Source organism: Homalodisca vitripennis, chromosome 8 (assembly GCF_021130785.1).
Source record: "Homalodisca vitripennis isolate AUS2020 chromosome 8, UT_GWSS_2.1, whole genome shotgun sequence".
NCBI classification, from domain to species: Eukaryota; Metazoa; Arthropoda; class Insecta; order Hemiptera; family Cicadellidae; genus Homalodisca; species Homalodisca vitripennis.
In genome coordinates this window covers 21,956,231-21,971,753 of record NC_060214.1, presented here as the reverse complement: position 1 = coordinate 21,971,753, position 15,523 = coordinate 21,956,231, and the positions used below count along the sequence as shown (strand labels likewise).

The following is a 15,523-nucleotide window of genomic DNA, read 5'->3' as shown; positions in this document are numbered from 1 at the left end:
TTACGTAGGTGCTACCATAACGCGTTGGTACACATTCCATGGCTTGCCATATTTTACACTGACGTGTTGTATCAGCTTTAACTATATTAGTTACACAAGAGATAACTCATCCATAACTACAGATTGAGGCACGGCAAAATAAGGGTTCGGACTGCCATCTGTGGAGTGAGAGGTCAGTTATAAAATAATTGAACGGTGCGTGGCACAGCCTAGCGTCGGGTCTCAGAACTAACCGACTTATGAATGGTGTATCTCTTGTGTAACTAATACAATCAAAAGTATCAGACTGACGATTACTATTTTATTTTACAACTCCATCATTCTAAGGCTTACCGGTAGGTGCCAGTGTACAAAATTTAAAAAAATAGGCTGGTTGCTCGGGTCTTTTTTACTTTCGTGATAGGAAATATGGCTTCCCTTCCGCAACACTGCACGAAATATTATGAATTTTTTCGTTTGACGTATTTACTAAAACTAACTCATTAGATAATGGACTGTACTTTGCTTTTATTTCATAAAGCAGGTAATTTCATGAATCAAACAGATCTGCCACAAAGGTTTATCGAATTTCCCCATGGTTGGAGTTTAAATAGCAATCAAAATGTAAACAAACCCATCAAGTAGATAATTTATTAACTATCTCTTCCGGCACAAGGTAATAAGGAATAGGTAGACTAGCCATTTGTGTCAGTGAGCTGACGGACAGTTGTTATCTTTTACGAGCGTGGAGTATGGAATGTTATCGTTTACTCGGTGTTTACGAGCATTCTCTCTCGTCAGTTTCTCAAAACATCACGTAGTATTTATAACTGACAAAATTAATCTATATTTTTAAATATAATTTACATAGTCACTTTTTACAGCGCCATTTTGAAAGATTCAAAGTTACGATTCTGGCTCAAACATTTGACCAAATTATCTACAGAGTCGTTGTGCTGGAATTCATTTAAACTAATCAATTACTTCTGGAGTTGTCAGGCATAAAGAACGCTGTAGAGCTCGCGTTAACATTTTTTAACTAATGTTGTTTTGAACTAATAATCATAAATGATTTATGTAAAGCACAATTATTATAAAGTCAAGACATATACGAAATCTTCATAACCAAAGCTATGAGTCTACCCTAAATTATACATAAATGTAAACAACCGCCATTTTGAAACTTTTTGACAAGTTGTGCTGGACAAGACTGGTTCGAGAGATACATGTACGTACCACTGTATAACTTGTGTTTGGAATTAATTATTAAGAACTACTGCACCGTGTTCTCACTCTCTAAGCTGGTATGATTTCATACGATTTCAACAAGAACATAGCCAGGAAATTATTTTTTTTTGGGGGGGGGGGGGGGAGGGGGAGATCAAGACGATAAAGTAAGGAAAGTGCAGTCAACCGCTCTTTTCCCATTTTGTTCCTTAAAAGGTTCTTGACTCGTTTTCATGTTGAGAACGATCACTCAGCAGTACATATCGATAATTCTTAATTATTTAAATAGTAAATAATATAATAGCTTGCAAGAATTGAAAATTGGGGTGTGGTCCGAACCCCTTGGACCCCCTCGCTGGCTACGTCAAACAGAATTAGAGAGAACAAACAATTATTTTAATTTTCTAAAGTTTGCAGATCACTTTCTTTTATCAGTACTTGTAATGGGGTTGACTTCTTGAGTTTTATAACCGCCACGAATTTTGAAAATATTTAAGTCACCGTTCTGGCTAAAACTTATTAAACGTGTCACTTCCATAAAATTTGAGCGCTGAGGAAAATCCAAATTTGTCAACAATTGTTCATATCGCGGTCCACTTTTGTCTAATTAGGGTGTGTCCAGAAGACCAATTAATTCAATAAACTTTATTGGAATTCATTTACATTTAGAATTTTTCCGCTTTTATGTGAATACAACACAGAAATAATAATTGAAAACGATTTGAAAATGTATATAAACACATTATTAAATAACAAACCATGTAAAACATTTATTTGCGTGTTTTATCGTGGAAATAAATGTAATATTGTCACGAATCGCGGAATAAATGGACGCCAACATTCTGTATGCGGCTATTATAGAGCAGCTGGGCAATGCGGGTTGCCTATCGACCGTGGAAGGCGCCACCAATTACTCTGTGACCCATTTCCCATCCACGAGGAGACTGGGGAGAGTGTTCTGATTCTGCCATTGACCCCACATGATACTGTCCTAAATTAATGGTTTTGCAAGATAAACCTTTCTTGATTTTTATTAGAAATTTAGCCTCAAAAAGTGTTTGATATAAATATACAATAATAAAATTGTCATATGTTTTTAACTATCTTGGTGACTAAATTTTTGTATTTAATTTTATATGTGATCAATTTATATATCGTTTGAAAGTCAATTGAAAATAATACATTTTTTGTTGAAAAATCTTTGTCATTTAATAATACATTATGATGAATTTTGTCACTTTTGTAAATTTCAAAATGTTCATGTGCGTGGTTCGATGAGGAAGGAATTAAATTTGTTCATCCTAAACAAATGGCTACCGTTACTGTGTTCATGCCTGCCCAAACCACCCAATTTGTGTAAACTGAACCATTATTTTCTCATTTTAAAAAATATATAAATGTATGATTTATATATATTTTATGTTGCGATTGGACCTCACCAATGAGTTCTACATAACTTGGTGAATCCAAGATCTTGCAATGTAGTGAATAATAAATATTGTTACTGCCACACCCCACAACTAGAGATCTTAAATCTTCTTTCTCTTGTAGGGCGTGGTCTGGTTCCGAGACAGTTGATTCAGATTGAAAGAACAATATAATCCTTATTTTGTTATCTCAAGGGAAGTAGAACCAACGAATGTAGTTGAGACATTTGTATTTTCCTTGAGTCACATAATCAATTTGTTTAATGTAGAGATCTGATAACCAGTCTCCTAAGTATTTTATGACCAAAACCGTTTACGTTTTCTGACAATCACGTTTTATTTTGCAGCCTTCAAGAACCTGACAAGCCAGGTGGAGGATGCAGTGGAGAAGACCAAGAAGGAAGTGGAGGAGTTGGCCATAGAGAAGAAGAAGGAAGCACAATCCATGTTGGAACAGCAGGCCAAGAAAACAGGTAACTGAGCATAGCAATACGCACATAGTAACAATTTCTCCAGAAGGTCTTCTAAATTTTCCGGTTTACACCAGGTTGAAAAATTCCCTAATACAATTGAAATTCTGAGATACTTTGGCCTCAGTTTGGAGAACCTTCTTCAGTCAAAAGATGTAAAAATTAAACATTAACTGAAAATGGGTTCTATACAACAGTTTAAAATATCTAAAAACGTTAATCGTTAGAAACTTTTGGACGTGGTGAGACTGAAAAATTAGATGTCCAAGAAAGTCAATTAGATCAAATGTGTTTTTAATGCACTTGAAACTTTGATGAATTATCTACTTTTTATGAAATGCCTAAAATTAAATTGAACAAATGCAACAAAATTTGTCATTTGTTTCCAACTTCCCACTCTCAAAACCATATAGTTCTGTGCTTATTTTATAGCCAGCCCTGTATACTCACTCTCAGTCTGCCTTTCTTCTCCTCTCACCATCTACTTTGTGCTCTCACACAATAACAAATACTTGTCTCCCAAATTTTCATGCATAATCATAGTCATAATTTCTTTATTAGTACATGAGTACAGAGGCAAAATTAGGGCCCTTTCATGCATAAAGTTCAAAACAGTGGCAAAAGTTCTATCATAAAACTTTCTTTTTGTATTTATTACTTAAATCAATGCTGTTTAAAATTTGGTCTCTAATATTAGTTACATGTTATAAGTAGTTCACACAAAAATATTATACAAGGAATATATCATTTTTACCTCCCCAGAATCTATTCTAAAGGAATAAAGTTATTCTCTAATAACTATTTTGGTAATCCTAATAGCACCTACATATACTGAAGGTGCTATTATAGTGTGCTAACTTATACTCCGTTACGTAGGAGAAGCCCTGTGGAACACGAAGGCAGAAGTAGAGAAGTCTGCAGTGGGAGCAGCGTTGGATGCCAAAAAGACTGCCATCGATGGTTTCGACAAGGAATGTGCCACAGCCGAGTCAACAGCAGATGGTGCAGTCAAGGAGGTATGCAGAGAACTACCTTGTTGAGCAAAACGCGAAGTTCAGCAGATAGAAGCGAACTGCAAAGCATTTACTAACAAACAGAATCACTCGTTTGGAAATTCCCAACTCTCAGTGTTGATTAAATAATAAACTAGAAGAATTGTTTTCCTAAATGGTTTTCACATGATTTTGTTTTTTCTAATGCTTTAACAATGAGGATGTTGATTTAGCTCCAGTTCACCTTCCTCGTAGTGCAGTGTCAGTTATCTGACTCTGTCCTAAACTTGACTCCTGGGATCTGGAGTAATGTTCGTGTGAAGGGATCCAAAAAAGTCAACTTTATGCAAAAAGAATTGAGCACCTGATGAGATAACGAGAAAGTCGTCTCTTCAGCTGGATTACACTATATTTTTATATTCTGTAGTCCCTGATGTCGAAATGATGTTAAGAGTTCGTTTTGATCTTCTTTGTCACCAAAGTTTTTTGCATCTCTTTAGACGAACATGACTCCAGTTTCCAGGAGTCAAGTCTGGGACAGTGTCAGTTACCAGGTGCTGCACTTCAGGAGGAGCTTTACTCAACATTCACATTGAATCAACGCTTTAACCGTGTTACAATAAATTTAATCTAAAACAATCAATGTGTGATCACTGAATAAAATTACTAGTACTGTATCTTGATCCGATCTCAAATAGACCATGATCTAATACATTAAATTAAATTTAATATTATTCTGCAGTGGATGGTACTTAACTGAATTAAAAATTTATTAATATTTTGATTTGTTAGTGCAGCTGTAAGTGTGGTTTATTCGATGTTGCTTCTTATTCGTGTGATATCAGAATTAATTGTTTTTAACTTTACTTTCATAGTTCAAGGTTCTTCAGTTGATTTGCTTTGATTCTTTTTAAAGTTTTGTTTGTTTATTTGACTTTTATGTTTGGTTCCTTTGATTATGTTTCTTGATAATTTGGATCATTTTTCCAGATTTTGGGATTAGTTCCTCTTGCAGGAAAGTTATTCTCGGTATGTCGGAGATCTGGAGAGTGTACATTTCTTGTAGACATTTTAGATCCGTTTGGTTTTTGGTTGTGTTTTCGAAGCATTTACAAAAAGACCATTTCACATTGTAATTCATCTATCTTACAATAACTACAACCATAGTGTAAAAACATACTTACAGTAAAGTTCACAATTGACATGTTTTACAAATAATCTGTATACTTTTCTTCTTGTGATAAGATATGTTACATTGTTTCAGAAAGTGCATGAAAGTTATTGCAATAGGTTATTTAACAAAGAATGCCAATTACAAGTTATTATATATGCATAATATTGCCATTATTACTATTTGAATTTTTTTTCTCACTACTTTTATCTTTTACACTATGTTTTATTAGTTATACACACAAATAGGCTATGCTGCTATTACTAACACTAACTATACTACTAATCCTCCTGGTTACAAAATCCCAGTTATATGTTTCAAGCTAAGAGCCCAGTAAGCAAAAATATTTTTCTATTACTATTAGTTTTTGTTAAAGTTTTATAAATAAATATATATATATATATATATATATATATATATATATATATATATATATATATATATATATCCACAATGCCCTACTGAAACCTATTTCTTATAGGTTCTAATAGGTTTCAGTAGGGCATTGTGGATCTAACAGGGCCTTTGTAAAGTCATGTAAATGTCTGACTGTGCTTTGTGCAATAACTCTTCATAGAAAGGTCTTAGACTGGACAATGTTGTATATAGATTTCTCTTGGTCCAAAAAGTAATTGTATTGATTTTGCGGTCAAAAGATAAAAAAGCAGTCCATTCATCTGTGTGATAATGCTTTACAATACGGTTTTTTTATCCTTTGAACCCAAAATCGATGCAATTACTTTTTGGACCAAGAGAAATCTATGTACCCAAGTTTTAAGTCTCTAACACCTTTCTATCAAGACTTATCGCACTGATAGACAGAGATATATATTATATATACAGGGTGTTTGAAAAGTATGAGTACGGCTTAATATTTTAAAAACCATAGGAGATAACATCTATAAACTTTGCACAGTGTCGTATGGCTATGTAAACTATTTTCCCTTGCTATTACCATGACATGCCAACCATGGGGGGACGGCCCACAGAGGAAAACATGGAAATCTTAAATTGAAGCATGGGTCGAGTGATACCTCATTTGAAAGAGCTCACTTAGTAGAGTTGAATTCCGCAAACCGCATCTCAAAAGGTTTATCCAATCATAAATGGCGGGTTGTTTTAGGTACACATTGTGAAGTACATTATGTGCTGCCATTTCTGACTGGATCGTCGTATTCTGATGCGGTAGGTGGCGTTTCACTCTACTAACCAATGTGTTTTCACTGACTTTTTTTAATTAGCAAATTATGTCATAAATTTATAACACAATAAATAAAACACAATAAATACCGATGTTTTTTAGTTTAATAAAACTTCGGTATTTATTGTGTTATAAATTTATGACATAATTTGCTAATTAAAAAAAGTCAGTGAAAACACATTGGTTAGTAGAGTGAAACGCCACCTACCGCATCAGAATACGACGATCCAGTCAGAAATGGCAGCACATAATGTACTTCACAATTTGTACCTAAAACAACCCGCCATTTCTGATTGGATAAACCTTTTGAGATGCGGTTTGCGGAATTCAACTCTACTAAGTGAGCTCTTTCAAATGAGGTATCACTTGACCCAAGCTTTAATTTAAGATTTCCATGTTTTCCTCTGTGGGCCGTCCCCCCATGGTTGGCATGTCATGGTAATAGCAAGGGAAAATAGTTTACATAGCCATACGACACTGTGCAAAGTTTATAGATGTTATCTCCTATGGTTTTTAAATATTAAGCCGTACCCATACTTTTCAAACACCCTGTATATCTGGTAGCACATTCACCCGGCAAGTGAGAGATCCGGGTTCGACTCCCGGCGGAGCAAGTACTTTTTGTGATTCAATGTTTATTGAAATTAAATAAGGTTATTGCCATTTATACAATTTATTGTAAATAAAAGTCGTTTGACAGGTATTTGGTCTTCCGATCATATGTTAGTTTGCTTATTTAAACGCATATGTGACAGATACAGCCAAATGCAAAATAATTGAATCAGAAAAAGTGAGGGCTCTGTGGTGTAATGGTAGCACATTCACCCGGCAAGTGAGAGATCCGGGTTCGACTCCCGGCGGAACAAGTACTTTTTGTGATTCAATGTTCATTGAAATTATATATATATATATGAGCAAATATAAAAAGTTCCCTATATCTTCATCATAGTAATTGTCCTCTCATCTAAAAACTGGTTTGTATCTAACAATGCATTTTTATTGCTTTTTGTACACCATGTAGTATATGTTGAGGTTATGTTTACATCTACTGTTGTCATTCTTTATGCCCTTCTGCTCTGTTAAATGCATGTATGTTATAATACCTGTGTGATGTTTGTGATAGCATTCATGCAGTTGTGTCACATCCTGTATTTGCTTTTGTTGGTTATTATCAACATTATAACACTGGTATAGGCGAATTGAGAGAGAAATTTACAAAAACACTGAGAAGTATCAAATGTACTATCAAAATGTGTTTACATGTATATAAAAAGAAGAAATCCAGCTTACAATTATTGTCTCTAAGTTTGTTAAGCATTATTTACTAAATTAATATAGTAATGAACGTAATTTAATCATCCTTACTTTGAGAATGAAAACACACAATTATTGTTTTTAAACCGTGAAATATGCATTCCTATACTCAATTTAAACTTGCTTATGTATCAATCTATGGATATTATTCATACAAATTTCACAAACCTCGATTTGAATTTTTTTTTAATACAATCTGCAAAAGAATTACAGAGAGAAGATTAATGTAACTACGTTAACCTGTCACGTGCATTCAAATTCAAGATCGTTAACCTTCTGGCCCTTAGATGTTACCCGCAAGAGTGTAACATTGCAAGCATGCTAAATTTCTTGGCATACATTATGTTAATTTACATCTTGTGTGATTTTTAGTTTGATTTGCTTCTAATGCTTCATAATCATATTATGTTTGATTAAATATTATTTTGTACGAAACCTGAATGCTTGAGATGTGCCTGAGTTGCTCGATGTTGTATGTCAGACCACAGCCGCCACGACAGAGGCTGGTGCCACCGTCGATGCTGCTGCTGACGTTGTGAGTGGTGCCAAAGGGGCGGTGGCCGGCGCACTAGGCGGTGTCGAGGGCCAGATACATGGGGCAGTGGACGGTGCTGTCAAACAGGTATGGACGAGTCGTATGTCTATTTTACATACTTAACATTGATGTTATATATACACTGTCTTTAACACGTTGACTGCTAACATCTCCTATCAGAGACCCAATAAACTCCCCCCAGTTGCTACTGTCTCCGATCGAGACCTTCAGCTATTGTTGTAATATAGGCAACATTTTGTAGTGCCTAATGAATTTCAATATCTTTTCAGCAGCGAATGTGTTCAAATGAATAATTTAAGGGCTTTTCATGGTGTAACAAATTAGAATAATTTAGACATTCTATAAGAAAACATTCATGATAAAATTGTTCACATAAAATTCTTTATGGAATTCATGCTCTTCAGAAACAAAACTGCATTGTAGGCTCATGAAAAATCAATGAACAAAATCGTTAATTGTGTTTTACAGGAATTTGCACAAATTACACACCTAGAAGTATTACTACTGATTTTCTGGCGAATTACAGTTGTAGATTTTTCTTCTACTGCCAGGGCTGTACTCTGCTTTGGCGGACCACGTCATGTCCCCCCACCGCGTCTGTCGACACGGTCCCTTCAAATAGACATGTGGCAGGGCCTGACCTGGGTCCTGGTAAAATGTTTTGGAAAAAACCGGTCCGAGTACGAGCCTGTCTGCTGCACAAATCCGTGAAAGTATCAAAAAGTCACTAAACATGTCTAGAATTTCCGGTTAGAATGTTCATTTTACTATAACTTAACCTAGAGGCAAAAATTTTAAAAATATTTTTTTATAGTTTCAAAAAGGCAACCATTAATAATGCCAAATTTAACAAAGATTTTTCTAAGAAAAAAATTATATCAAATTAGCTTGTAGGAAGAAAGCAACACTTCTAGCACCTTAGTTTTTAGGATCAGATGAAAATAATTGTGTATATTTAGTGACGTGTCCCTTTACATCTTACAAGGCATTCGTGTCAGTGATACCAACACGTGTTGCCCAACAGGTGGAGCAAGTGGTGGATGCCAAGCTGAAGGAAGCTGACCATTTTCTGGACGAGAAGAGAGATGAAGTGGTCATCAAGCAGGTCAAGGAAGCCACCAGCAAGGCCTCCGGACAGGCAGAGGAGGGTATCGGCTCCGTGCTCGGCAAAGCTAAAGGTCTTCTTAACTGTAAGTATATTTCCATTCGTCTTTTTGTCCACTTAGGAAAAAAATGTGGAAACCCCTCATTGCACTTGATCCCAAAAAGACCTTTACACTACTTCCGGAGTGACAGGATGGGTATGTTTGGGGATAGAAGCCGCCTCCTGTCAAAATCCCACGAGGAGAGATATCACAAACTATATCATTCATGTCACCGTGGAAGAAGAGGTCCAGTTCTGTTCCATGTTTATGCTTTAAAAGCCTTGAACATTAAGGGGACTCCACTCTCTCCAACGGTTGTCCATCACAGTAAACTAGACCTATCAATCAATCCTTTTTATCCCATCATACGAACATTTTCGGTTAGTGATGTGTTACTCCTGAACATTCATTAATTGTGATGCTTAGATTTAAATGACACATAGTTTTTGCTCTATCTAGTGTCATATAAAACTGGAAGGTACAAACCACCCTGGGGATTCTCATCCATTAGATAATTGTATTAAATTAGTAAGCATAAACTTGCGTGAAATATTTTTGCGTTCCTGCATGGTAATGATGGTCCTATCCTTTATCCATAATCCTGTCACAATAGTCATTTTCTAAATGTGTAATGGTACAAAATTAATCAAATTTTACTAGTTTTTTAGAAAGTTGAAATTGTTATATAAAAAAGTTGTTTTAGATAAAAAAATCCTTTAAATCTAACTGATTTAAAATTTTGGCGGATAATAACATTTTGCTTATAAAGATTGCTTGCTAGTTTGAAATTTAGAACTTGGAACCAAACACTCCATAAAGAGCTCTGCACAACATACTGGTGTCTGGAATTCCAGTATAATAAGGGACTTGGTTCATTTACCTTGCTATGTTATGATTTTAGTAACAGACTCTTGCTGAATTCATAGGGATGTCCATCAACAAGATACTCTCCCCAATCACCCTGCTAGTCGATCACAAGACTGCCTAAAAAGATATGTTGAAAATATCGACGCAAATATTGGTCCAATTATTAACACCTCCCTGTTCTAAACAATTAGCACATACCCCTATACTTTCCAAATAAAAAATATACAAAATTGGATATAAGACGAGGGATGATTTGAAAAAGGATAAAAGGGTTTAAAACTTTTCCATCATTAAATGTTACAAGAATATGTAATCTATTCTCCTCTTTAGGTGTCAAAAAACCATACGACGTAAATTTAAAAATGCATAAAACCTTAAAGACTAAAAATTGTGGCAGCCAACTCACAACAGTCTAAATTTGGCAACAGAATATGTTGTATATCAAAGAGCAAACATATTCCTAAGTACAGACTGGTGAGAATGAATACAAACGATGTCACTGCACGTATTTACAGGATTATTTAAGAGGAACTACACAATACATGTCACACACAACAGGAAGGTGGAAGACTGGAGATAAAATCAACACCAGCACTTCCTGTGGTATCTGGAAAGTCATATGGAACAAAGACAATGGTCAGGAGGGGAAGAGTAAAGTTCAGGCACCTTCAGCCTTCGTGATGACTTTTATTGGTGTGGTTTATTTGAATTTCACACTTTGTTTAGGTTTCCTAGTTAATTATTTTTGAAATATTGGTACCCAAAGAGATCTGATTTCAACAGGAAGTTGACGTAGTGGTTGATCTGCCGATTTCATGTATATGTTTACGTTTTGAGCTTTTAAATTACGATTTGCATATTAAATTATCCATATTGTTTAAAAAATAATTTGTCAAACAATTAATGAATTGCTTTCAGAAGAATCTAAATCAAAGAACTGAGAAATAAAAAATAGGAATTAACTAATTACCGATAAAAAAATACTGTATATTAGTTTGAAATTTTCTTTGTTGTTATTGTGCTTATGTGATAATTAGGTTAACTTGAAAAAAATAATATTTTTTTTTTCAGTTTAAGACTACCGGCAGTGAGTGTGGAGATCAAGTCCGCTTTGTCCGCTCTGTACCACTACAAGAACTGTGTTCCTAGAGTTCACAAGCAACTCATCTCTTTGTCGTATTCAGGATCTAGGCTATATTCTACCACGTGTCATTGTCTTTAGTTGGCCAGTCTTATCTGCAGTATTCACCCATTCCTTGTACCGTTATCAGTTGTCTTGTTCTCGTGGGGTCAGAGGGCCAAGGTGAGATCATTGTGAATGTACAGTTATTTCTGTGTCGTCCGGCCATTTTTGTGTTTGCTTCGTTGTAGATCGTAGTTTGTTACATTTATTGAGTCTATGTGGACTCTCCTAGAATTAAGTATTCAGTAATCAGAGCTGTACCGTTACGACTGAGAGTGGGGTTTTAATACTTTTTTTAAGAACGGTTTTATTTATTGTGAGCTACGTAACCATACAGACCGTTTCGTGTTAAATTTGGGAAGAATACAAATACTCTATTGATTGTTGCTTAAATGAAAACTGATTATTTGGATCCGCTTTACAAAGTTACTACCGTACGTTCTGCTTCTATTGGTATACAAAAAGTAGCTTGAAATTAAGTTAATTAACTTATGTTTTGCCAAGACTAAAATCAAATTACATAGTGAATAGAAGTAATTGAAAATCAAAACAAAGTTAACAATTCTCCCCTGCTATTTTAAGCTTGATGATTATTTCCCACAGATCTGTTTTATGTGATTTTTAGATCTGCCTGTATACTATTTTTTATAGAAATTATATTTGTTCATGTAACATAGATGCAGCTAGTTTTGAAATGGATATTTTTTTACTGTTGTTACGCAATGTCACAAATTAATTGATTATTGTTGTTATGCAAACATGTTATAAGCACCAGCAAGCACGTCAATTATACATCTGCTGTATTAACGTTTGTATTGGTTGTCACCAATAAAGTTTTATTTCTAGTAAATATTTTTTATTTTCCTATACTGACGACTATAGTTATACCTTTGTAACCATAACAATAGCAAATATCTGAAATCATGTTGTCCTGTCAAACCTTCCATCGTCAATAACAAACTTTAAACAAAGAGTCACTTTCCATTTACAAAACTGTTCGAAAATTTCCCTTGACAGCTGTGTACCAGTTCAGCTGTAAATCTCTTGGCCAAAAACGGCACTCCACAGTGAGAGAACAATTAGCCAGAACCGGTCCAAAGTTCTCTAGACTGAACCAGTCCAAAGATCTCTAGACTGAACAGGTCCAAAGATCTCTTGACTGAACCGGTTCAAAGATCTCTTGACTGAACAGGTCCAAAGATCTCTAGACTGAACCGGTCCAAAGATCTCTAGACTGAACCGTTCCAAAGATCTCTTGACTGAACCGGTCCAAAGATCTCTGGACTGAACCGGTTCAAAGAGCTCTTGACTAAACCGGTCCAAAGATCTCTTGACTGAATCGGTCCAAAGATCTCTAGACTGAACCGGTCCAAAGAGCTCCTTAGTGAACCGGTTCAAAGAGCTCGTGACTGGACTGGTCCACAGATCTCTAGACTGAATCGGTCCAAAGATCTCTAGACTGAATTGGTCCAAAGATCTCTTGACTGAACCGGTCCAAAGATTTCTAGATTGAATCGGTCCAAAGATCTCTAGACTGAACCGGTTCAAAGATCTCTAGACTGAACCGGTTCAAAGATCTCTAGACTGAACCAGTTCAAAGATCTCTAGACTGAACCGGTACAGAGCTGTCAAGGGAACTCCTTGCTACACCAGGGAGACAAAGGCGAATAAAGAAGACAAACTAAAACACAACCAGTTTATTTATCCATCAGTGCGTAACTAACAACGTGGTCTAGACTCCTGTGTGCCGTCTCTGTCTGGAATGTGCTGCTCTTGCCACTCACCGTACCATCCAGTCTTGTATTGGAAGCCCCAGTCATACGTCTCTGTTGATTCGGTAGCTCGGTCAAACGAACCGGATAAACAATCAAATGTAGCAAATTAGACTGATTAAAAATCCTAGGAAATTGTTACAAAACAAAATTGTGCAGAAAAGAGAACAAACATTTCTGACATGACTGGATGTATTCATCGTACTTCACACTTATAAATAACATTTTTGATATGTTGGCCTGTTACATTCTAAAAATTAGATGGCTCAGAAGTATAATGAATTGTTTGTGATAAAATGTTACCCAAAAATGAATCATCCTTTGATACGAAATATTGATATTTTACAATTATATTTATTGTCAATAGTATGTAAATAAAACAACAAAAATCATTACAAAATTGATTTAAAACTCCAAAAAAGCTAACGACTTAGCCGCACATTTACTGAAAGTTTATAAACATGTAATTAATGATTTTCAAACAAATATAACCAAGAAACCAACTGATTTAGACTATGTTCTGAATCTTTCGTTCAATTAGTTTTTTTATAACAACTGACAACAAAAGTTTGGAGATACAAGTTTTGAACTTACATTGAATTCAATTCTTTAAAACTTTTACCTGTGAGAGAAAAACACATACAATTTAACTGAAGGTTGATTCATGTTTGTATGACAATAAAAAAGCATAGTTGGAAAAACAATAATGTGTTGATTTACTAATTGCTAAAATAGACAACCAAAATAAAAATACATCTAGTTTATTCTTGGTACTCCTTATCTTTTAATTACATTTGTCACATAGATTGATCGCAAATGATCTTTTAAACTATTATTAAAATAACAACACCAACATATTATTACAGGCTCTATATATCTATTTAGAAATACATTGATCCTTCAAAGTTCAGATTGATATATAACATTTTAGAAAAGGCCCAGTCACTGATAAATGGAAATGTTGCTTATTATTTAACAAATTGGACCAATGGAATTATTTTGTTTTAAGCATTATGCTTATTGAAAAAATATGTTTTGGAAACCAGTAAGGGCATTGTAATGATGTGAGACAAATATTTTTCATACTTCTAAAGTTTTTAGATTATAAAATAAGTGTTCCAACAAACAATGCACAACATGTCTTTACTCGTGACTTACATCATTATTCAGGCAAACATTGATCTAAAACGCTTGATCTAAATGCTTAATGTAGGAATACAGTTATTATTTACCCTATGACCTACAATTTCCATAAAAACGTCCATTACAAATATACAGCAGACTGAAGCATTTGTGTGTCGGAAACAAACAGTAAATACAAATCTGTTGAGCACATAATTCTAGACTTAATCGTACGGGTAAGAAATAGAGCCAAATCTGATAATGACAATTTTACGTTGATTACGTAACAATCTAAGAATACATCTCGTGGCGTTGTGGCAAAAAAACACACAGGAACGTTATGGCACTGCTTTTGATTTCATTTACGTTCTATTCATTATTTCTTCAAAAAATTACAAATTTTATTTAGGTGCACTTTACAATATTACATTGATTCTCCACTAACTCGATATTAAAATAAAAACAAAACAATTGAATTTAATATTTGCTGGTAGTTCTGTAACAGGAGCCATTACGTAAACAAAGCGACAAAAACCACTACTTGACTTGAACGGTAACTTCCCACTGACACAGAAAGTAACGAGTGTACAAAACCAGAGCATGCAGACGGTACACTGAGGACAGATTGTTGACTTGTACCGAATGCACCGCCGTTTCCAAAGTAAATCAGTCCTACATCGCTAGCTAGCCTACGAGATCACTAGTCTATGCTAAACTACGTAGAAAACAATACAAAATTAACAACTAAATTTTTGTCAAAGCTGAACGGGAGAGTTACCAGGTTTGTAACAACGTGTGACACTTTCTTCGACAACAGTATCGAGACCCATAATTACCAACTTAACTGCAAAATGTGAGAAAGGCATCATCGTATCATCTGTCGTGGAAAATCATTGAACAACGAAAAAAACCATTGTAGAGTTTATTAATTATGTAAACCACATGAAAATTATATTCAACTATTTAAAAAAACACAGCTACAAGCATCTTATCGGAAACAAATCTTTGAATAATAATTTCACCTTTGAAAATAAACAATTAAAATACCTCTAAAAAATATGCAAAGTAATGATGTACAAATTTTTGTACAGCAGACT

The 15,523-nt window shown here is 34.7% G+C and overlaps 2 protein-coding genes across 7 annotated transcripts in view; one reads left to right on the top strand and one right to left on the bottom strand.

Annotated features, from left to right (window-relative positions):
- The window catches only part of LOC124367417, a 40,167-nt gene extending 27,790 nt beyond the window's left edge, over positions 1-12,377 (top strand). The window contains exons 2-7 of one of the 2 annotated variants that reach the window (XM_046824220.1): positions 2,981-3,106; positions 3,980-4,119; positions 5,086-5,124; positions 8,263-8,403; positions 9,362-9,527; positions 11,421-12,377. In XM_046824220.1, the coding sequence (XP_046680176.1) occupies positions 2,981-3,106; positions 3,980-4,119; positions 5,086-5,124; positions 8,263-8,403; positions 9,362-9,527; positions 11,421-11,425 (617 nt within the window). In that variant the 3' untranslated portion in view covers positions 11,426-12,377. The remainder of the gene's footprint in view (positions 1-2,980; positions 3,107-3,979; positions 4,120-5,085; positions 5,125-8,262; positions 8,404-9,361; positions 9,528-11,420) is intronic. The other variant, XM_046824221.1, reaches the window with a different exon arrangement.
- Positions 1-15,523, bottom strand: part of LOC124367412 (amyloid protein-binding protein 2) — a 257,150-nt gene that overhangs the window by 226,910 nt on the left and 14,717 nt on the right. The window lies entirely within an intron of this gene.